This window comes from Alligator mississippiensis, chromosome 10 (assembly GCF_030867095.1).
Source record: "Alligator mississippiensis isolate rAllMis1 chromosome 10, rAllMis1, whole genome shotgun sequence".
NCBI classification, from domain to species: Eukaryota; Metazoa; Chordata; order Crocodylia; family Alligatoridae; genus Alligator; species Alligator mississippiensis.
The window spans coordinates 16513938-16533631 of NC_081833.1; the positions used below are offsets into that span (position 1 = coordinate 16513938).

At 48.9% G+C, this 19694-nt stretch overlaps 1 protein-coding gene and 2 gene segments (V, D, J or C); all 3 read right to left on the minus strand.

The window, feature by feature from the left end:
• The window catches only part of LOC132243523 (Ig lambda chain C region-like), a 30927-nt gene extending 24384 nt beyond the window's left edge, over positions 1–6543 (minus strand). The window contains exon 1 of the C gene segment in view: positions 5831–6543.
• Positions 404–16830, minus strand: LOC106740482 (immunoglobulin lambda-1 light chain). The gene is made up of 4 exons (XM_014611360.3): positions 16753–16830; positions 16318–16629; positions 4540–4593; positions 404–1012 (listed from the first exon to the last, which is right to left on the minus strand). The coding sequence occupies exons 1-4, from the start codon at positions 16796–16798 to the stop codon at positions 690–692; spliced, it is 735 nt and encodes a 244-aa protein (XP_014466846.2). The 5' UTR covers positions 16799–16830; the 3' UTR covers positions 404–689.
• A 928-nt stretch (positions 16831–17758) lies between these two features.
• On the minus strand, positions 17759–19287 carry LOC102574592 (immunoglobulin lambda variable 3-25-like). The segment is given in 3 exon segments: positions 17759–17814; positions 18781–19107; positions 19245–19287. Coding segments are annotated over 3 exon segments (426 nt in total).
• Positions 19288–19694: the final 407 nt, after the last annotated feature.

A 19694-nucleotide genomic window follows, 5' to 3' on the forward strand; every position in this document is an offset into this window, starting at 1 on the left:
TCTGCTCTGGAAATGTTTCCCAGATACAGCTTGGGAAGTAGCATCATAACTGTAATTCCCAGAGCAGCTTGATACTAGGGAGTTTTACTGCAGAATCATAGAGAGTCAGATCTTCCCCTGGTTGCAGGTGACATAGCACCTTTGACTTAAGTGGACACAGACCTGCATCGTGCAGGGGAGGACCAAGTGTGTAATTTTCAACATGTCAGCCTGTTATTCAGTGACTTCTAAATTCACCTTTCTCAAAATTGCTGGGGTAAACCTGTAGAAATCAGGACAACTTTTGGCAGCAAGAAAATAAGCTATTTTACTGATCAGTGTCCATCTTTTATTGCAGGACCATGGAAAATTAAACAATTCTTCTAAATATTTGCAAGAGGCAGAGAAGTTTCTACAGACACAGTGAGAGTTGAATATTTCTGGTTTTATTAATTTTGTATCAAGGCTGCATCAGAGACTAAAGCAGGAACAACATGTGCAGGGAATGCAGAGAAGGGAGGGCGGGAGATGGATACATGGAACGAAAGGTGGGTGTCAAAGGGACTGGCTAAAATCTCCACACAAAGTAGAAATTGGAGTTGCTGGAAACCAGCATTAGGGAGATATTACAGAAAGATCCCAACTCCTCAGGGATCCCAGCTCTCTACTGACTGGGACAGGAGCCGGCCGAGCCCTCTGGGGGCTGCGGGCTAAGAGCACTCCGATCTCTTCAGGGTCTTCTCGATGTTCTTCCCATCGTGCGTCACCTGACAGGTGTAGGTCTCGTGGCTCTTCCAGTCGGAGGCGCTCAGCGCCAGGTAGCTGCCGGCCATGTACTTGTTGTCGCTCTGTTTGGACGGCTTGGTGGTCTCCACTCCACTGGTGATGGTGGTGCCATCAGCTTTCCAGGTGACCAGGACTGAGCCGGGGTAAAAGCTGTCCATCAGACACACCAGCGTGGCCTTGCTCTTGCTGCTGATCTCTTCCGAGGAGGGAGGGAAGAGGTGGACGGTAGGAGAGGCCTTTGGCTGTCCTGCGAGAGAACAAGAGGGTTTGGTATTAAGTTAGGTGCAAAGCTGAGGATAATGCAGAGACTTTAGGAAACATCAGTCCCATTGAGTGGGAAGGTGGCAGTGCACAGTGCAGGCTGCTAGATACATTGGGCTAAATCCTTGGGCTATAAAATCACTGCATGCCTCTCATAAGAGGTGCAAAGCTGGGTGTGCAGGGCCATGAAATCTATTTTAAAAAGAAGATCTCTGGGACAAGCTGCCTGATCTTTAGAAAAACGTTACATGATAAAGAATTACCATAATAAACTCCCCTTAACGTTAAAAATAAAATTGAAGCTTCCATATAGAAAATACAGAAAGCCTTCAGGGAACTGTGGCATTTAACAGAACAGCTAGCTGCAGCTGGACCCCTGAAGTAACACTCTCCTCTACACTGGCTCCATCCTTTCAAATGAGGTATTAAGTATTTCTCTGCTAATGTGCTTATATTGATGAGAGTATTACATAGCCACAGATCATTCTACCAGGGAAATGCTGCATCTGTGTGTAACAATGGGATGCTCTTTAGAGTAACCCATTTCACAGTGTTGCTTCTTTGTACTCTCAGCATCATCTCTCCCCCATCAGGAGTTGAATGGCACTGCTGCTGCATAATTGCCCAGAAATTCAAGGGTAAGAAACTTGTTTACTCTTTGGATTAGAAAGATGCATTTCATCTGCCCCGAGCTGCCCTTGGAATAAGAACAGATCTGTACAGCTAGACCCTGTTGGATTCCCATTTGCTTCATTAGCTCTCAGTGAGGTCTGAAGTCTGCCTGTGAAGATCCAGCTGCAGGATCCAAAGGCACAGTCTCCTGCTCATGATGGCACAGCATTTGGACTGTCTGACAGCTCTCCAAATAACTAGATCCTGTAGGTTAAACTCTTCTCTCGTTTGCACTTCTATAATCAATGCACTGGCACCAACATAACTGGGAAAAGGGCTGTCTGATACTTACAACACTGGAGTTCACCCAGCTCAGCCTTGCAAAAAACTCTTGCTAATATGGACAGAAACAATTGGCAGTGCCACAAAAAATCATGGCACTAATTGCTGAACAAATTAAGGCAGCTGAGACCATTCTGGACTCTCCCATATTTCATGTATGTATTATTCACAGATGGCCCCACTCTACATTTTAATTTTGGAGGCAATCAAAAATTGGAGAGATTTTCCCTCCCTGAAAGGAAATGGCTCTTTCTTAGATGTAAGTCCTTATAGGCAATGGTTAGATCCTCCATTCAAAAGAGCTCTGTAGTACCATGGGGCTCTTACGGTCATGGATAATCGATGAGAGCTAAAGGAAATCAGCACAATTCTCAGTGTGGGTAATTTTTTGTAGCTGTATTGGCTTTGATTGAGAGGTGACAGTTTACACCAACTCAGTCTAGAGATATGCGTGCACGCACACACAAACATGCACATGATTTTAAAAAGTGAACCCATTATTTAGATAAACTCATAAAGTCCACTGAGTTGCTCCAGTTTTACAGCAATACAACCTAGAGTGGAATTTGGCTCATGGTTTCTAAACTAGAATCGGTTCTCTCTTAACTGACATCCTACGGTTTCTTTAAAAAGACCTAAGTTTTGCCAAGAAACTTTCCTGGGGAAAAAAAGGTCTCAAGTTTTCAGGGTGACCCCAGTCTGCTCCAGGTTTTCCAGTCTCCTATTATAGAGGAATGAGCATCTCTGGAGAAATTCCTAATGCAAAGTGCCTCTTGCTTTAGTCCCATATACTAACTGCACATAGATTATAAGACCTGCTCTTGTGTGGCTGACTTTTCAGAGGTGATGAGCACCCACAGCTCACACTGGAAGCCGTAAGTGTTCAGCGTATCTGAAAACTAGATCCGTAAGATTCTGATCTCCATTAGCATCAAGCAGCTCAGCTCTGCATTTAAATTCCAATTAAGTCTAAATTCCAATTAGTCTGGTTCTCAGAGGTACTGAGACCCTTATAGCTCCCATAGATTTCAGTGAGAGCTGATGGTCTTTAGCACCTCTAAGAACCCTGCCCAGTTGCAATGCAGAGGTGCAAGGCTGTGACGAGCATATACTCTACTGTCCTGGCCAGGACAAATGATTATGTCCTGACACACAAAATACCAATTCTTCTACCACAGCATTGAATATTGTTAACTGATCATAACCGGCTCTTTCTAAATTCAAGCCACAGTACTTTACAGGATCAACTCCCACAGCAGTGAATTGCGCAAACTAACTACCCATGAAGAAGTCTTGCTTTTAATGTACGTACCAGCCATTCATTCCATAGAGAGGCTCCCTAGACTTACCAAGCAGTAGAAAAGGAGTTATCTTTCATTATCACCTGCTAATAATCACAGTAATTCTTTTACTGTCTTAAGCACCTCAACTATCCCTTCTAACTTCTTTACCAAACTACATATTCCTAGATCTGGCCATTTATCTTTTGTATGTAATTGGCTCTGTATTTCTTATAATCTTTACTGGCTATCTGGTAACCCTAGGTTTTCCAATAGTGCCCATCATTGTAATATCTGAGTGGAGCTGAGGTATCATAATACCACATAATAAGATCCTCTCTGGATCTCTTCAGTCTCAGTATGATCATTTTAATGCTGAAGTACTCAGACATGATAGTGATGGGCAAGATGATTAGAAAGACAGAGAGATGAGTAATAATGCCCCTGTTACTGCATAAGAATGTATCCTGATGCATTATTTACTCTGTAACTTTTTCCAGCAGCTGGACAGTCAACATATTTCTTTCAAAGTTATTTCAAAATTTTATACTTTAAAATCATTAACCTACTCTCCTCCCTCCTCAACACATCCTTATATGTTTGCAGCAGGGGAAACTGCCTCATTCTAAGCTGGTTTACTGCTTCAGTTGCCTTACTTTGAGTTCCTACTTATCACCAATACTTCTAACTTTTCAAGGGTAACCTAAAAAAAAGGCATCAAACCCAGAAAATTAAAAAGTAACTGTCAGTCTGAGCATTTCTGAAACATAGAGGCAACTTTTTTTCCCCTGACATAATGACAGACCCTTCTTCTTTGAAAGGAAGAAAACCCTTAAATTTCAAACTCCTACACACTTTCTCATTATGCCGCAGCCTTTATCTGGATGGTTTTCCCACAAGAAAAAGAAAGAAATTCTTGTTTGATAAATTATTTAAATACAAGCTGGCTGCATTATAAATTTGGCTTATTTTCCCCTGCCTTCACCTGTAATAAAGAAAAATCTGTGATGCAACCAAAGATGTTATTAGTGGGATCGCATCGGTCATGAAAGGACAAAAGCATTTTACAAGTGATAAAAACCTATGAGTATGCCAAACTTAATTCTAAGCATTCTCCTGAGCAAGCCACCCCCCCCACACATTTTCACTGGGATTAGTAGAGAACTGAAGGGCACTGGACCTGGAATGGGCAGAAAGGTTAGACAGGGGAGAAAAAGTGAAAAAATCAAAGCCACCAACAATTTGAAAATGGTTGTAGGTAAATAGTAGAGCGACTTACCGAGGACGGTCAGCTGGGTTCCGCCGCCGAAGACATACGCACAGTGACACAGAGCTATGCAAAAATAATCTAGCATCTCTTTGCTTCTGCTTTGGGGTCTAGGTGTCCCAGTGGCGTGGTATGTTAAGTGTGGAGCACAGTCCACCACAATGCTGGACTTAGGAGAAGGGATGCAGATTTTCTTTTCTCTGAAGAAACTCATGCAACATGCAGTAATTCAGTGGGGACTGACTGTGGATTTACTGTCTCCCAAGGGATATCCAGGGGGCCCCTTGATCAAGCTCTTCAACAAATCAGATGCGGATCCCAAACTATATTCTTAGTCTTTTGAAATGGAAGGGGACAAGAGTTCTCTCTTCTGGTTGGTTTATCTTTGGTCATTTTGTCATGTCTTCTTCTCCAGCTCTTCCTTTCTTGATCCTTTTTCCCCCTTCAATTTTCTAGAATGGACCACCATGCCCAACTCTGTTTCCACTGCTGTGTTTCCTACCATTTCTGTAGTGCCCACATGAATGGCAATGGCATAAGTACATATGTAAACACAGAAATGTAACATCCTCCCTATTTCTGTGCAGGATGGAAAAAGTACAAAACCCAAAGAATAAACCACAGTATGAGTGTAAACTGACTGGCAGCTGGCCCTTCTGGCATAGTGACTTTCAGGTTGAAGTTCACAGGCCAGCAGGGAAAAACAGAATAAAACTTGGAGCACAAAGTAACAGGGGCCTGGGAGAAAAGGCAGCCCAGGACCCTCTGAGAATCTCACAAAAGTGGCAAGATCTCTCTTTTAGGAAGTTCATTTGGAGAATCAATAGCAGACATACTAACAGGTACAGGAAAACAGATCAATGAAATACATCATGTTACCTTCCTGGATCCAGTATAATGAATGAAAAAGAGCATAAATGGTTACTCATCACCCCAGTGGTGCACTGGGTCATTCCCAGGAGATGTTCCTACTTGTAATCTCTTATCTTGAGAAGCCAGCACTTCAGGGTCCCTCACTCTGTCTTCTTCACCCTTGAAGTCCTGAGACACCACCCTGCAGACCGTGACACCCACCCCACTCTAGGTTGGCTTTTAGGGACAGAGGTCTGTATCACTCTGAGATCTGAAATGGATTGAGAGGCAGAGAAGTCACAAATAGGAGAGGGTCTGGGGAATGGTAATCCCTTTCCAAGGGTCCTGCAAAAACTGAGCAATAGACTCAAAGCAGCCACATGTTGGCTTAAGTCAAGACAAATAACAACAATATCATCAGAGCCAATGATAAGTCTTGAATCTGGCTTACCTGGTTCCACCTTCTTACATTCCCATGATTTCGTAGCAAGGCTCCAAGTATGTGCCCCTCACAGATACAGCTGGCCAGAAGCATGTGTTCCCCATTGTGATCCCTGCTGTTGTGAATGATGAATCCAATTCCAGGTACCTCTTGGGTTGCAGAGGAGGGATGTGGTGGCCAAAAGTCACTTGCAAGAGTAGCATTATCCATATTCTCCATTTGCCCTTCACAAAGGCAGCACCCCAAAAATCTTTACAGCGTTCAGACAGATCAGTTTCCCTGGATGCATCCTGCCACTTAGAGATCCCAGGAAAGACTCCTGCCTGTTTGCTGAAATGTAAGGACATCTCCTGTTGCCAATGGCACCTCTAGTCTATCTAGAGGGTGGGCCCGTGCTTAGACTCCTGGAAGAGGAGCGTGTGGTTCACTCCCGGGGCAAGCCCACAGACTACCGCATTTGACCCCTGTCTTGGGCTCTCTGTCCAAGTGCAGTGTCTGACTGCCCCTCATGGGCTACGGCACTCCAGTGGTTCACACCACTGAAGTCCATTAGCCCTTTCTCCTCCATAAGCTCCTGAAGAAAGCCTTATTGATCAATCAAAAAAGAAAGCCCAAGGTCAATCAAAGTTATTTCCATCTCTCCCAAATCCTCGCAGGTGCTGCTCCCACCGTTGAGCTCATCATCATAGCAGGATAAGTCCTTCCTGATTCCATCCTCGAGGGGATTGACCAGAATGGGAGGCACGAACAGCATCTTATGCTCAGCTGGTGTCTACTGAAACCCCAGAGCATTGGCTCTGCCACCTGTCTGGGAACTGAAACTTCTCTCATTACCCACTAGATTTCCAGCTTAGCTGAGCCCAGTGAGGTGAGCTACTTAGACGTTGCTGCTGATGGGGCAGGGCAGATGACTTGAGAAACAGCTGTCAGTGTATTCGGTTGGCAATGAGAGCCTGCAGAGGAGGTGGTCAGCAGTGACCGCCTAGTAGTAATGTAGGAAGACTGGGCAGTGACTGCTGCTGTCTGCATTCTAAAACATCAAATGCTTGATTTCTACCTATTTAGAATGGCTAGAAAAACAGTCAAAACACAGGAAGGGATTTGGTGTTGAGAAAACAGTCGGTGTTTAACTAAACAGAAGTAAAATGAACTGGTTTTTTTTTTTCCTTTGGAGAAAGCTGATTTGCCAAAATCAAAACTGCTTCTGGGAGAGGATCTGGTGGAGAAATCTTCTCAATCTAAATGATTTGGGGGATTAAAAAAAGTCCTGAAATTTTTCAGCATGTTTCAAAAATGCCAGTTCATCTATATTCTAAAAAGTTATGCGATTTTCAAATGTCAAAATTAGAAAAGAACATTTTGAAATTCTCAGAATGAAAGATTTCCATTGACTGGATCCTTTAACATGTGCCTCCCCCTGCCTGAAAATAAGTTTGTGGTTTTTTGTTTTTGAAATTTCAGGAACAGAATATCAGGAAAAAAAATGGCAGTGTCTCAGAAGCCTTAGCAGGACAGCAAATCTGTGTCTTGCTCAGCTCTAGTTCTTATGCTAATAGGCAAAACAACATGCCAACCATGAAAAACAATGAGATGGGAGGAAAGTAGCCAGGTTTTCATAGCTTTCAGGAGTGAGGATGACAGGTTCTATTTGATTTTGGACATTGTTATTGCCTCCCTCCTGCCCCAGTCCAATCTGCCTGAGCTGTTGATTGTGTATCACAGCATTAATGAGAAGAAAATGCTGCACTTCACCTGACTTCCCAGAACACATTCCCTTTGGACAGTTCATATTGGCAGATGGACACATTAAATTCAGCTGCTTCCCAGCCTGTTACCTGACCCCCTGAATAGCAACTTTTTTTTTCACCTAAAATTAAATCATAAACTGGGAAGAGCCAAACGGTGGCAAAACAATTAACCCACAAAACCCCGTTAAGTGACTTCACATAGCAGGATGAAGCTTATGCATTATTAATAATTGACATGTCAGCAACTCATTCCTGTAGTTATGGGGGAGCTGTGGTCACACGATTTCATGCTCTGTTTGCCACTGCTGTCCCCTTGGCTTTCACTGAAACGTTCTTGTAGTGACAGATGGTGGGAACCACATTGCAGGCTTGAGCAGTTGTGCGTGGCCAACTGTCTTTCCATTGCACATGTGTAACTGCCTGGTTCCTAGAGGCCACTTCCTTTTTCTGAAAGGAAATCAGAGTCACTTGGGACTGTGCCTCTTAGTGCACACAGCAGTTGCTCTGCTTATAGTCTCTTGCGTTTTATAATAAGCACCATATACTCAGCTGGTGTTTTGGGAAAGCAAAGCTTGCTTCTGTTGGTTGGTGGCTTTTTGCCTCTGGGGGCCTGGATTCAGAGCCTGTTTAAGGCAGGAACGAGAATCTATATGGCCTCCTCCTTGCCCTTGCTAAATATTTATTACCAGAAACGATCTGTCCACTTAGAGATCTGTGACTGGAGCTGCCATGGTGGGACCCTTGATGGAGATGCCTGGAGAAACTGCTTCTCCTAGGACTGGCTCTGACCAAGGCCACTGATCCCTCATGTTCATGTACAACTATCTGAACACTTTTCATTAACCCAAAATGAGGTGAAGAGACATGGTAATTACTATTCCCTGCAAATAAGTGTGCCACACTGCAATTGGCAACATAAGCTGGCCACAAGGCAAGTGTAGGTTGGGGCTGCCTGGAACTGGTTTTAAACCATTCATCTTTAGTTGTCCAAAAAAACCCCAGGAGCCAACAGAACCCAAGGAGGGAGTGAGGTAGTGTCATAGACACTCCCAGGTCCTTTGCGTCACACTGTCCTGTCTTCTCAACCAGGTAGAAAGTCTGAATCTCAGTAAAGAACCAAAGCAAAGAAAGGTGCCTCCATTCTGTCTGTCTGGCTCTACTCTTTCCACTAATCCCTCTTGAATATCAGCCCTCCCTGCTTCTCTCAGCCCTGCCTTCCTTGTACATGGCTCAAGATGCCAGCTGAAGAGGCTTTGGCTGCAGTTCTTGTTGATTAAGTTTCCAGCACCTCCACTTGCAAGGCCCTGGTATTTCCAGCTTGGCCTGTTGCCTTCATGGGCAAGGATGGGGGAAGCATCCTGTCAACTAATTCTTCTTTCAGTAGTTTAACTGGCATGTCTTTGAGGCCTAGACCTTGCGGTGGCCCTTGGTGGGGTCAAACTTCGCCATATCAATTCTAGAGCCAAGATCTTATCTCTGTTGTGGCTTATTGACAATTTACATTGTGGAGTCCATGAAGTTGAAGACCATTGCATTTTTACACCAACCACTTGATGGAGGTCAAGTATTTGTCACCTGGAGTTCAGACCAATTGAGCACCAATAGCTTGTCGGCTGAATAATCAGACATGGGAGCTGTGACTGGCTGCGCAGCCTGGTGTGGCATGGCATGCCTGGGCAGCCCAACATGCCATGTCACCAAGTGCTGTACTCATCTCTGATCTCTCATGCTAAGAAGAAAAGAATGGGTCTCAGAAACTATCAGGAATCATCTCATGTGCATCAGGGAACAGGGGGGTTGAACGCTTGGTAGATGAAGAGTCTGAATTGAAGCCAAGCCAGGGCCCTGGCATGATGTTAGGGGTATGGTAAGGGCATGCAACATCTTAAATGAGATGTAAGCCTGAGATCCTGTACAAAATAGTAATAATGCTTTGGAAACAGCAAACACACAAATGCGTACGTTCACTGAGGTTTCCCTGGCATTTTGCACATGGCAAGTGATATGGCCGGAGATAGAAAAGGCAATTACTTTCTGCAAAGCCCTTGCTGGTTCATCATTGGGCCTGGACTGCTTACTCATAGTGTGTGTACTGTGAATTAGTTGTCTCTGAGTACCTGCCCTATGAAAACTGGCCCCTTCTAAAATGTCTCTCAGGGGGCCAGATGTGGCTGCAGTGATGGGCAAGGTGGCCTTTGTGTATCATTTTGTGCAGCATATGGGGTCCTGGGATCGGGTAATTTATTTTTGATACAGAGAGTGCAAGACACCACCGTTTTTGCTGTGCTGTGCTTGATCAGTGTTGCATGGCATAATTGGGCGGGTTATGATGTTATAGGTGAGCAGCCTTGCATAGTATTAACCGTGCCTGCTTTGCTTATGTGCTGCACAGCTGGCAATGAGCAATGCATCCAGGTCAGTTGGGTTTTGCTCCAGCATATTTTTCTTTGGGAAGCAAATGTTATTGGGCTTCAGTTGTCTCTGTTCATACAGTCTTATCTGCCAATAGGTCACAATTTCAGAGTACCTCCGGGCTGGATTCTTAATATAATACAGAGCAGATAAACATTTAATTTCAAGCTGCCGAGTTATCTGTATGTTCAGGTCATTGCAAGAGAAAATTGTTACGGTATGGAACAGACCTCAGCTGTGAAACTCAGCAGGTAAATTAACATCAGGACCAGGCCACCAGCCACGCAGTTCAGACATGAGATGAAATGAGATGACCAAGTTTGCCAACGATACTAAGCTGTGGGAAAATGCGGGCACATCAGAAGATAGGGTGAGGATCCAGGACGACCTAGACAGACTGGTTCTATGGGCTGATCAGAATCAGATGAGGTTCAACAGGGAAAAGTGCCGGGTCCTTCATCTGGGTAGGAAGAACTGTCACCAAAACTATAGAATAGGCGGCAGCCCACAGGCTAACACAGCATCTGAATGGGACCTGGGGGTCACTGTCAAACAGATGAATATGAGCCAATAGTGTGATGAAGTCGCCAGCAGGACAAATAAAACTCTGGTGTGCATCAGCTGATGTGTTGCCAACAGATCCAGAGAGGTGCTGCTCCCTTTCTACTCAGTGTTGGTGAGGCTGCAGCTGGAGAACTGTGCCCAGTGTTAGGCACTGCACTTCAAGAAGAATGCAGATAAGCTCGAGAGGATGCAGAGAAATACCATTCACATGATCAGGGGCCTGGAGGATAGGCCCTATGAGGAGAGACTCGAGGAACTAGGCTTGTTCAGTCTGAGTAAGAGGAGGCTGAGAGGTGACTGGAGAGTCACCTACAAGTATGTCGGGGGGAGCACCAAGATCTGGGGGAGCAACTCTTCAAAAAGGCACCCCTTGGGAGGATGAGGATCAATGGTCACAAAATAACACAGGGAAGATTTAGACAGGACATAGGAAGACCTTCTTCTCCGTAAGGATAACTAGAACCTGGAACACACTCCTGGCAGAGGTGGTGCAGTCGCCATCCTTGGAGGGGTCCAAGAGGAGGCTGGATAAGTACCTCATTGAGCTAGTTTGAGCTCATTAACCTCCTGCCTATGGCAGGGGACTGGACTTGTTGATCTTCCAGGTCCCTTCCAGTCCATTGATCCTATGATTCTATGAACCACACATAACCAACGTTCAGAAGTGAGCAACCTCTCTTCAAACCATCCTTAAAGTGCTGGAAAATTCAGATCTGGATCTCTCACCATCCACCCCTTCTTTCCCCTCGGCATGCACACTTGCGGTTTGGTCACGCTTGAGTCTCTAGAGCTTGGGTTTCAATCTGCTTTCAGTAGGAAGCAGAAACAGAGCATTGGACTGGTCAAGGGTTTCAATGGGGACCAACTCTGGGGGGATCTATATCTCCACACCCCTTGGAGGGTGCTGAGTGCCTGCCCTGTGCCACTGGCTCCTTCTTGCATGTCTCTCAATGTCCCAAGAGAATCTGGAGCTTGTCAACTCACTGTCAGGCCTGAGCCCCACAGCCTTGTTACACATCAGTACACCCCTGGAAAAGTCCCCCCAGAGTGACCCAAGCTGCACTGCACACATTCCTTAGTACACATCCCCACCTAGTGCACTCCTGCTGCAGTGCCATCACTCAGGATTTCCCTGGCTGGGTCTATTGCTGGCAGTCCCAGATGGATGGCTGCCTTGTTCTGTTTGGGACAGGCCGGTAGATGGCAGCAGAACCTCAGAGATGAGAGACTTCATCCACTGCTGCACAAACGGGGGCTGCAGAAAACCAAGGCAGGCAGCAGAGGGACCTCACACCACACAGCAAGACTCTTGCAGCAACAGGGGAAATTTTTCCCCCAAAAGTGCTAACTGCCCATGTCAGTGAGTCTTGGTACCTCAGTGTGAGCAATGGTCGTGGAGCATTGGCAGCTTGAGATCTAAGGCAGTGCGGCCCCCACATGGAGCTTGGCACAAAGTAGTCAGGGAAAGAAGCCATTGTAGCATATCTGAGTGTATGCATGCCCCGGCACCCCTACGTACCCTGCAGATGGCAGTGGGAGCAAGGGCAGGCTTAGAAACTGCTCCATATCCAGATGTTTTCATACAGGTTCTTTAAGATGTTTGCAACTAGGAGTGAAGTTCAGCACCCCTCCTGCAGGACCCGAGATCTCTGCTGGACGAGGTCCTCTGATCTGTCCCTGGGTGTGACCCTGGCATCAGATCATGAATTTCTGACCAAGTTGGGCTGGGGCCCAGTTTGCTTCCTGCCTCACTGCACACTGTACTGGGGAAGCAAATCCCTGATGATGAGCAGATTGTATTGGACTCCTTGGCTGGAGCTCCAACCCACAGAGCCTTCAAGGTGCTTCAGACTGAGGGGAAATAATGTATCACAATTAAATACATTGATGACACCGAGTGAAGGGCAGACGAGAAGCTAAGCAGAGAAAACAAAGCCTGTGGGTTACTTAATTGTTAAAGATGATTAATTCCACAGCTGAGCTGTACTATGGAGTACATGGTTTGCACTCATTGAGCCCTGCAATGTGAACACTGCTAAGACTGGAAGGGAAAAGGTGGGAGGACTCTGAACTCTGGGCTGAGGATATTTATGCTGCCTCTGCTGACCATATGAGAAGCACAAGCCAGTCAAAGGGCCTGCTGGTTTCTTGGTGAAATCCTAGGAGGAAGGGAGACCCTCAGTTTTTGGAAGATCAATAGTGAAATCTCTGGGTGATGTAATTTGACTGACTTCAGGGGAGGTCTCCAGTATCTGTTGACCATGTACCTGGCCCTCAGTTTAGTGAAGTGGATGAAGACCTGGCTCTCAGACCACTGTAAATGTAAATAGTAAAGGTGGCCTTTGACAGCAGGAGGGTTGTGTCTCACTTCCCTATTGCACTATGCCACTGTAGTAAGTGCTGCTGTCCCACACCTGACTGTAATGAACAGTGTCATCCTGGGTTTGGACTCCAGCAATTTGCAGCATAGCTGTGTTGCCAGAGTTGAAACCCAAGCTGTGGTCAGGGATGCTTGAGGGTCTGCCTATAGCATCAGATCTAGTGAACAGGAGGGCACTGCAAGGCACTATCTTGATCTCTGTGTTGTTCCCAGAGGAGGTCAGTTTAGCTTTGTCCTAGAGACACAGACACTGAAGATGGCTGAATCACCATGTTCTGGAGCAGGAAGGGAAAACATTGGGAATAATCAATTGTGAATAAATCTACAGAGAGAGAACACACGATAGCCAGAGCAGGATGGAGAAAGGAAAATCTCTACCGCGGAAGACACTTAGAAAAGCCCCATTCTTCCTCATGCCAGTGTGGTACATGACTAGGATGGGGTGGAGAGGGGCCCAGGCCATGGTGGGAATCCAGACCAGTTTGACTTCCTGAAGCAAATAGTTTTAAACCCTCTTAAACCCCTGGGCTAGGGACAGAAGTTACACATAAACTGGCTTAAGTCATCAGAAACTGGTTTACACCTGTAACAGAACAGAAATTCAGTGCACATAAACCAGTTTCAAAATGGCTGAAACTGGTTTAAGATAAACCTCATGGAGTGTAGTATCAGACTTAACTGATCTGAGTCAACCTGGCTTATGAAACTTCTGTCCCAGACCCCTTCCTGGTTCAAGTTAAATCACAGTCCCCCAGCATCCCAGAATGCTCTCCAGCTCTGGGTTGGACTGTACTGTCTGCTCCAGCAGAGAAGGGTTGGGGGGATGGGGGGAGAGGGGAAGCAGGGACTGCCCCCCAGGCATACCCCAGCTGGTGTCTGGGGCCATGGGGGAGGGGGGGTGTGGTTAAACACCACTTTCCCCAAGTACAGAGCTGCCCTGCCCTGCTAAACTTACTGAAACTTAGTGCTGGCTGTGACTCTGGACTACAGATCCCAAAGGCACCTGGAAGCAGGAAGAGGATGTGATGAACAATCCTGCGGAGTCCTGCTGCTGTGATTCTGGACTACAAAACCCAGAGACCTCAGGGGCAGCAGGAAGAGAAAGCGAACATAGACTCCATGCTGGCTATTAGGGCTGTGTGAAGCTTCGGTGAGAATTTGATTTGGAGGACATTCGGCCTGATTCGGTGACTGAATCTCTGAATCTGAATCGAATCAAGGGACCAATTAAAAGGTCCAAATCAATTCAAAGCTCTCTGAATTGATTTGGAAAAGATTTGGAGAGCTTCAGTGATTTGGGCAGTCCCTGCTGGTTGTGGCAGGGAGCTGGACCTGGTCTCCATGCTGGTAAGTAGGGGACTGGAGGAGGGGGGACAGGACCATGGGGGAACCCCTGCCAGGCTCCATCCCCTGTCTGCTCCCCCAGCCCCCTCAAGTGCCCCCCAACCCCTGCCTGCTCTCCCAGCCCCCCCTCTGGCTGCTCCACCCTCCCCAGCTCCTGGTTCAAAAAAGGCCTCTACTCATTGGGTGCTGCCAGGTAGGGGGGGCGATTCCCGCTGCCCTCCACTGCCACGTGCTGCATTGGGGGCTCTGTCACAAGCCCCCCTAACCCCCGCCTGCTCCCCAGCCCCGCCCATGGGTGCCCCATCCACTCCAGCTCCCGGCACTTTAAAAAATAACAACCCCAAACCCCGGGTTTACTGGCTGCTACAACTGCCTCAGGGCTTCTGGGGGGTTGTGGAAGAGCCCCCCCATGCAGTGTGGAGCAGTGGGGATCACCCACGGCCAGGCAGGAGCTGGTAAGTTCATGGTTTTTTATTGTTTTTTTTCAAGGGCTGGGAGCTGGGGAAGGTGGGACAGCCCTGTGGGGGGACAGCGGGTGGGGGTTGGGGGGCTTGTGACAGAGCCCCCCACATAGTGTGGGGCAGTGGGGGGCAGTTGGGATTGCCCCCCAGCCAGGCAACATCCAGTGAGTGGGAGCTTTTTTTCCCCAAAGAGTCGGGAGTTGTGGTGGGTGAGACAGTTGTTGAGAGTGGGCTGGGGACGGAGCCTGTGTGATTCGACCAAATCGATTCAGGACTGTGATTCGAATCACCAAATCAAATCACTGTCCCCCAAATCGGCCAAATCCGAATCCAAAGTGAATACTAGCTGCTTTGCACAGGCTTATTGGCTACATGCCAGAGGTCCATGCTCTAGTCCCCCTGGCTTCTGGTCTGAGCCACTGCAGGCATGTGTCTGCGTTTCCTGAATCAAAACTGAATGTTTGTCCAGTTGTTTCTCAGTTTAAACTCTGCAGCTTAGACTAACCTGCAAAGACTGAATCAATTCAGCCTCGGTCTTTTTGACTGTCTGTACTTAGCCCTGGAGCTGAGAATGGCCCCTTCATGCAGATCTGCCCCTGCTCCCTCGCTGCTCTTGGTATTTCAGTTCCCTTCATAGACAGTTACAAACATAGCAAATAACTGTTTTCTTTTTCATGTGCAAACAAAGCCAAATCTAATCCAAGGGGCAAAGTGAACCAAAAGGCTCCATCTGTTTATTCCATGAGCATACAGAAAAGTCTTCTCTAAGGCAAAGAGTCTCATGTCTTATTCATTGAAGGCATCAGCACAGGCAAAGGGCATTGTCGTGGCCCTGACCCCCAAACCTTGGTGGCCACTCTAATCACAGCTGAGGGCAGAGGGGAAATTCTGCTCCTCCCACATCCGCCACTCTCTCTGCTGCCCCTTCTGAAGGTAAAAACAAGTCCCCAGCCCCAAACAGGCATGTCCTCTGAGAGGAAAAGTTTGTTCACATGCTGAGAGGACAGGGCTGAGGCTGTTTAATGGTGGGTGACACTGGGAAGGTGGTAAGGAGTCAGGTGAGGAGAGGGGCAGCTCCGCAGCTCTACGATGTCCTGACTCTGGACGCTTGAGGGATGTCACTGAGGCTATGGCTGGGGCTGCCGCCATCCTTCCTCCCTCTGTCCCTGGGGGCTGCAACTCCTCAGCAAGTCTGCACAGGGTCCCCGTCCAACAGGAGGGAGGCGAGGGCTGGGATGGGGGGGCATGAGTTCTCACAAGGTGAGGAGGGAGCAAGGAAGCTGTTGGTCCCGTCTCTCCTCAAGAGGGCAGAGGATGAGGAGGGAGAAGGGCAGAAAGCAGAGGGGCTCAATGGGGGAAAACAAGGGAAGAGCTGCCTATCCCTACTTAGACAGGGTGGTTGGGAGGCAACTAGTTTCTCCCTTGCAGAGGGAGACGTTACACTTCATGGCATGTTTGCAGAGGTGATTGCTGCAGTTCATAAGGCTCCCTGCAGTTCATATGGCTCCCTGCAGGTCTGGCTGAGGAAGGGCAGAGGAGGTTTTTGTCTCACTTCCCCTGTGACTGTGTCACTGTGACAAACATCACTGTGCCACACAGCACAGTAATAGTTAGCCTCATCCTCTGCGAGGACCCCGGTGATGGTCAGGTAGCCGGTGTTACTGGACGTGTCTTTGGAGCCAGAGAAGCGAGCGGGGACCCCGGAGCCCTGGTGCTTCTCAGAATCCGACTTGTAATACAGCAGGTACCGAGGGGGGGTCCCAGGTTTCTGCTGGTACCAGTACACATAGTAGCCACTGATGCTGTTCCCACTGCTCATGGCGCAGGAGAGTTTCACAGTGTTTCCTGGGGACACTGACTCTGCGGGCGGCTGAGTGAGCAGAGACTGTGATCTGGCACCTGGAAAACAACATGCAGACCCCTGTCACATCTGCCCAGTGCTCCCCTCCTGCTGGTCCTGTGCTTGGGGCCCTGGCTTCAGCAGCCACATCTCTGTGTAATTATCCCTCTCCCCACTCTCACCTGTGCACCACGTCCCCAGCAGGACAAGGAGGGGAGCCCACAGCATGGCGGGGAGATCACCAGCACTTGCAGGAGAGACGGGACAAAACCACTGAAAATGCCCTCCCATGCCTGCATCTTATATAGGCAATGTGGGGGGAAGTGGAAGGGAGGAGAGCAGTGAAGTGGGGCCTTGTTGCTGATGTGCTCCTGTCTGATTGGTCCCTGTGGGCACAGGGGAGGAGTCACATGCAAGGTGGGATCAGTCTGCAAGAAAAGGTCTCACTGTACAAAGCCCCATGTTCGGTCCCACTCAACGAGGACCAGCAGCACCCAGTCGGGTCCTACAATCACTGCAGCTTGGATTGACTGTGGCAGTCTGAGCTCACAGGGCCTCACTTCCAGCACATGCTGCCTTTGCTCCTGGCAGGTGGAAACTCGACCGGCCTTTCCTGCTGCAAGGGACAGGGGGATTTCTGCAGCCAGCCACTCTCCTGGGCCCTCTGCTCCTGGGGATGTGAAAGGGAGCTGCAGCCAGGGAGCAGGGGCAGTGTCACCAGAGGCTGCAACTGGAGATCCCACCCTTCTCCTTGGCTCTGTCCTGGGCGCTGCCCTCTCCTCAGCCATGCTATGCAGAGGGCCCCATCCAGAAGGAGGGAGGTGGGTGTGTGGGACACAAGTCTTCTCAGAAGATGAGAAGGGAGGCAGGGGAGTTATGCTCCCTTTTCCACATGAAATAAGTGGATGAGGGCAGAGACACCCTCCCCCCGCCTCCGCAAACTCGTCTCAAAGTCAAGCTCATCCCACAGAGGAACTGCCTCAAAGGGCTCAGCCACTCAGTGTCTGGAGTTTGTTCCCATGGGCAGAGGCTGGTCATATGGTTTTCACTTGGGGCTACAATGCTAGGTGCTATCTTTGCAGCCCCTGGTCCTCAGCCCTTTGGGCCATGAGGAGACAACAACACTGGCTGCAGACTGCCTGGGGCTGGAGCTGGAGCTGGAGACGGCTGGGAAGCAGGAAGCAGGTGTCACTTCAGGCAGGTCTGACAGGGCCCCTCCTGGTGCCCTTCCTTGCAGGGGGACCCTAGATGCAGGGTGAGTGGGGAAGAGGTGTCAGAGGCAGGGCAGACCTTGTGTGTCTGCCCAGCACTTGCTCCTCCCCAGCTCTAGCCACTGCCTTGACTTTATCTCCTTGGCTCCGGTGCTTGGCATGGAATCGGGATGACTATTGTGGGAGCAAAGCTGCCAGCCTGCAGACTGCTCTACCCAGCAGCTTGTGCCTGCACAGCACAGACCCTCAGCTCTGGTCTACATTGAGGCAGGGCTGCCCCCTCTGAAATCACGTGGTGTTACAATGAGAATTTGTACCTGGTTCTCCAAACTGCTCAGGCATTTGGAAATGTGGCCCCATACAGACAGGGGTTGGGATATGTTCAGACCTGGCCTCTCTCTGTCCCAAACAGCTGCAAGAGTCAGCAGGGTGCAGATGCTGCCAGCATGGTTGGCGTTGCGGGGGACTGTTCTTCTCTGCATTGGCTGGGGTCTTGCATCAATGCTGAGGAGGCCCCAGCGCCACTCAGGATATGCGTCCCCGGAGGGGCAGCAGGGCTTGACGGGGAAGCCATGAGGAGGAACAGGGGGTTGTGGCGTCAGCAGGGCTCCCCACCCCTTGCACAGGTCAGGGCTTTGGGTGGTGTCCTTCTCCTACTCTGCCCTCCACCTGTCAGACACACTGTGCTTCACAGACTGTGTGGGAGCGAGAGGCCACGGACCTGGCTTGAGAGACACAACAGGACAAGGGACGGGAGCCACGTGCTGAGGTACCGCCGGGGGGTCCCTATGTAGCCTGGTGCTTCATACGCTTGCACCAGGGGTGACTACCGTGTTCATCCCAGGCAGCCCTGGCCAGGCCTGCAGTGCTGATCCTGACTCTGCCCAGGGGGGGTCACCATGCATGCATAGGGCTCTGTGTGGAAGCCACCCCTCACACGGCCTTGGGAATCACTAAGATCAAAGTTTCCCCCCTGAGGACAAGAAGTTTGTGTCTCACTTCCCCACTGCCCTGTGTCACTGTGGTGAGTGCTGCTGTCGCTATCCCACACCTGGCAGTAATAGTTCGCCTCGTCCTGGGCTTGGACTCCTGTGATGGTCAAGGTGGCTGTGTCACCAGAGCTGGCTCCAGAGAACCGGTCAGGGACATCAGAGGGCCTCTCTTTATCCTTGTACATCACAAGCTTGGGGACACTGCCAGGTTTCTGCTGGTACCAGTACACATAGTTTTTGTCAAACTTTTCTCCCCTGCACGTGAGCTGAGCAGTTTGTCCTAGAGACACAGACACTGCGGGCGGCTGCGTCAGCACGTATTCGGCAAGGGAACCTGAAGGAAGAGGGGAAAACATGGGATAAACCCTCTGCTGAAGAAACCTCCCTTGGGATGCAGTAGGGTTGTTAGGGGGGAATAAACCGCAAGACCACTGGCTTGAAAGGCTGAGATCAGTCCTTCCCGAGGAGCACCTGAGCAGTACGTGAGCACCACGAGGAGCGGGGCCCAGGCCATGGTGGGAATCCAGACCAGCTCGGCTTCCTCAGGCAAACCGGTCTCTGTCTGGGACCCTCTGAGTCTCATTTAAACCCCCAGAGCTGAGATCAGCCCCTTCATGCAAATCTGCCTGCTACCAGCTGCTGCTCTCACCTCCCCCACCCTTCCCCCAGACACTTCCCTGCATATAGTAGACATAATAAGGGAAAAATCAAGCTCATTTCATAGATGAAGTGCCTTCAAAGGCACCAGCTGCTAGGCTGGTGTCCTCTCAGCTCCCGCACTTGGGATGGAAAAAGTAGGGCAGCTGGAGGAGCAAAGACCCCATCCTGGAGACTGCTCTGCCCCAGCAGCTGGTGCCTGACACCAGAGGCTCCACCTGGCGGAAGGACTTGGCATTGTTATGAGAACTGGAGTCTGATTTC